Consider the following 3,699-nt stretch of genomic DNA (forward strand, 5'->3'; position numbering starts at 1 on the left):
TAGTCCCTTCACATCATGTACAGGTAGCGTTTAAGAAATTTGATTCTATCTTCACACAGACATTGGGTCTACTATGGCTATGTCACCTAACCAGTTTTGTCACGTATTGGGAAACTGATACCGTGTTGGGTCGGGAATAGCAAATGGCATAATGCAGATAATCGCTTAGCAAAGTGTCTAGCATACAGTCAGGCACAAACTACTTAACTCTTTTTAAGTCAAACACCTCCAACCTTTTTAAGTCAAACACACAAACAGGGGAAGTGACATGCCCGAGGTCTCACCTTTCCTATTAGACAGGATACTTAGAAACCCAGACTTTTCCTCTAAGGAGACTGCGAGTTGAGACATTTAGGGAGTTGGCTAAATTCTTAAAAGGACTGGGAGGGAAAAAAAACTGGCCTCCGTCACGGCCAAGGTTTTCGCCACAGAACACCCGTATAGCAGTCCACCTCCGTCTTTTCCCTCCTCCGAGGCAAGCAAGAACTACATTTCCCAGCGGCCCTCGGGCTGCTTCCGGTGCAGCGCGCCAGCGCTCTGTTTCCGGACACATCTTCTACGTCAGTTCGTGGGAAGGTTCCTACGGCTGAGACCGAGCTCCTAATCATGGGTTCTTCCGTTTCCCAGCCACTGGAGCCAGTCAAGGACGTTGCGCCTCCTGAGGTCGCCTCCTCCGCCAACCCCGTGCCCGTCATTGCACCCGGAGCGCTGACCCCTCCAGCGGAAGCCCCTCTGTTTAATAACTGCTGGAGCTGTCGCGTGCTCTCCGGGTCCGGGCTGATAGGGGCGGGCGGGTACGTGTACTGGGTGGCACGGAAGCCCATGAAGCTGGGATACCCCCCGGGTCCAGGCACGATTGCGCAGATGGTCTTCGGCATCAGTGAGAGTTCGGGGCACTACCCTTGGGCTGGGGGAAGAGGGAGAAGAGGGGCGCAGCCACGTGGGCGGGGGCGGGGCGCCCGGGTTGGCCACGTGGCGGCAGGCATTTACCACCACCCCCCAAGATGGGGGTGGGGAGAAAAAGTTATTGGGAAGCTTTTCTTTCTTTTTTCTTAAATCACAATATTTTTTTTGAGAACTCTTACTAGCCTCAATCTTTTTAATCCTATCAAAAGCTATTAAAGATAAGTATGAATATAGTCCTATTTTCCTGCACAGAGAGTTCGAAGTCAGACACCCAGGATATGACACAGCTAGCCTTTGATTCCCAGCTTATCTGTTACCAAAACCCATGCTTCTTCTCTAGATTGTGGAGAAGGCCTGAGTGAGGGCACTTGACCTTGGTTTAAGAACTTTGGCTTTGAAGGTAGATTGTAGACATGGGTTCAAAGCCCACATACTAAGGTCTACCATTGGCTACTGTGGCCCACAGTTCTTATTTGTAACAATAGTACGTGATTGTCAAGCTGTCGTCCAGTAAAATGTAGTGATTTTTTTGGCGCTTCAGACCAACTGAGTGAATAGAATTTTAAGTTTTCAGATCTCTTACCTTCTTAATTAGATTACCCAGATCAATTCCCCTTTAGTAACTTTCTAGCTTTGGGGAAGTAACAATCTTTTTTTCTCTCAACTTTCCTTTCCTGAGCTTCACTTTTCTGTAAGATAGAAATAATGGTAATTGTATCCTCAAGGAGTATTATGAGGGTTAAATGAGTTGATGTATATGAAAGCACCTGGTAAACTGAAGTACAACATAAAGAATAAAGTACTGTTGTTTTTTCCCTAGGCATTGCTTGCTGGGGTGTCGTCATCCTGTCAGACCCCAAAGGGAAGGCCTTCCGTGCTGGTTGAAGTACCACCATTGAATGTGTCATCTCTCGGCGTCCCCATGACACACAGAACAAGCATGGGGCGTATGGATGTTCTGGACAGACGCATGGACATTGGCAGACTCAGTCCTGCAGATACTATAAGACTGAAGAGACAAACATAGGTTGTCATTCATTGGCCATGAGTGTTTCTGGCCTTTGCAGGTTCCACAGGGACCAATAAATCCCTCAGAGAAGAGGTTCTTTGTGTTATTTGAGGAAGGAGTGTATAATTTTTAGAAAATACAGAGGAAATGATAAACCAAATGAGAAAGTGAGCTAAAGTTATTTTAAATAGTTCTATCTACTTCTCCTATGGTTGGGTCAACACCTACTATCCACCTCATCCTGGATAGGCATCATGCAATAGGCAGAAGTACATAAAACATTTATCTGTGTACTGCTCATACTTCCCAAGGCATTGTTGGATCCATGACTTTGTGAGAGTTTCCCAGCTACTCTGAGGACGTTATTTCATTGGTGGTAAGTGAACCTTAAAAAATAGAGTCCTAGTGATTTGCCCAGGGTCATTCAGCAAGTCAGTGATAGACTTAGGACTTGTTCTTGTCCAGTTGTTCTTGTCTTTCAGAACTAGGATTGTTCCAGAGAGGCAAGAATTACCTTTATGAAACAATTAGATAATCATAAAAATCAGCATAAAATAAAAAGCTCAAGTACCAAAATATTTGAGAGAAATTCAAAGTCTTTTGTGCTTTGTGTGTGGGGTGAGAGGGGAGTGTGGCGGGGGTTGGTTCTTTTTCCACAAGCACAGGAAAGGTTTCTATGATGAAATTTAGTTGCTTTTGAGAGAACTTAATATTAGACACTTTCTTTTTAAGAGAAGTCTGCTTCCAACCAGTTTTTTAATTTCTGAAATACTATGGCTTCTCTATAAAGTTACATGTAGCTACTTTTCAGAGCAGAAAGGTACTCTTAAATTTAACTGCCAATCACAACGTGTAAATTTTGAATGATAGGTTGAGTAAGTAGAGTACCTTTAGGGCTATTTTTCTAATATTGTAAAGAAGGGCCCAAGTCTTTTAAGCCTCACAAATGACAATAAGTCTCTTGCATTGTCTACACCAGAATTCATGGCATGGATGGTTATGTATCTGTGCAGTTGAGAAGACATTGCAACATAAGGCAAACAACAAAGTATTTAAGTGAAATGTACAATTCAGTCATGTGATGTTAGTGAATATAGAAGTTTTAAATTAGAAGGGACCAGAGGGGACCCAAAGCAGGGTACTTCCTTGAGGGCCCATGACACTAAAATGCTAACGTAGACAAGTTACTACCTGCTTTAAAAGGCAAGCCATTCTATTGATGGACAGCTGCAGTCCTCACATTTTCTTAGTTTAAACCCAGATTACATCCCTTGCTGGTCTTGGCTTGACTTACTGGATACATAGAGTAACTCTTAAAACTTATATATTGTAATATAATTGTAACATCTTTCCCAGAATTTGTACTAGTATGAATCTTTAACCAAGTAAGAGCTTTTAACAAATAAACTTGCCCACTCATCAGATATATTGCCAAAGTATGTTTGGTTCTTCCCAACTTGGAGTCACTTAACTAGGTGTGAGCAAAGTATTGTTCTACCATGTCTATAGGCAGTTGGGAATAATGCTCCCCTCCCCCCAAAAAAATAGAACTTGTAGTTAAAAATTGTTCCATTTTGTTTTTCTTTTGAGGTGTGTTCCAAAATTTGCTTTGATTTCTGCTGGTGGTAAGTCAGAGGTCCTGGTTTGTTTTAGGGATGACTTCAGAGAGAGAAGAGACATTGCCTTAGTCCTGCAATGCAGGAAGTGCATTTAGTGCCCCTATTATCTTCCCTTTTTTGGGGATGAAGTGGGGTGAGCAGGACAAACAGGCTCAAGAATCAAGG

At 43.2% G+C, this 3,699-nt stretch overlaps 1 protein-coding gene across 1 annotated transcript; it reads left to right on the plus strand.

The window, feature by feature from the left end:
- The first annotated feature begins 559 nt into the window (after positions 1-559).
- On the plus strand, positions 560-3,339 carry DMAC1 (distal membrane arm assembly component 1). Its single transcript, XM_033439789.2, has 2 exons — positions 560-880; positions 1,727-3,339. The coding sequence occupies exons 1-2, from the start codon at positions 607-609 to the stop codon at positions 1,789-1,791; spliced, it is 339 nt and encodes a 112-aa protein (XP_033295680.1). The 5' UTR covers positions 560-606; the 3' UTR covers positions 1,792-3,339.
- Positions 3,340-3,699: the final 360 nt, after the last annotated feature.

The sequence above is a fragment of the Orcinus orca genome, chromosome 6, assembly GCF_937001465.1.
Source record: "Orcinus orca chromosome 6, mOrcOrc1.1, whole genome shotgun sequence".
Lineage (NCBI taxonomy): Eukaryota > Metazoa > Chordata > Mammalia > Artiodactyla > Delphinidae > Orcinus > Orcinus orca.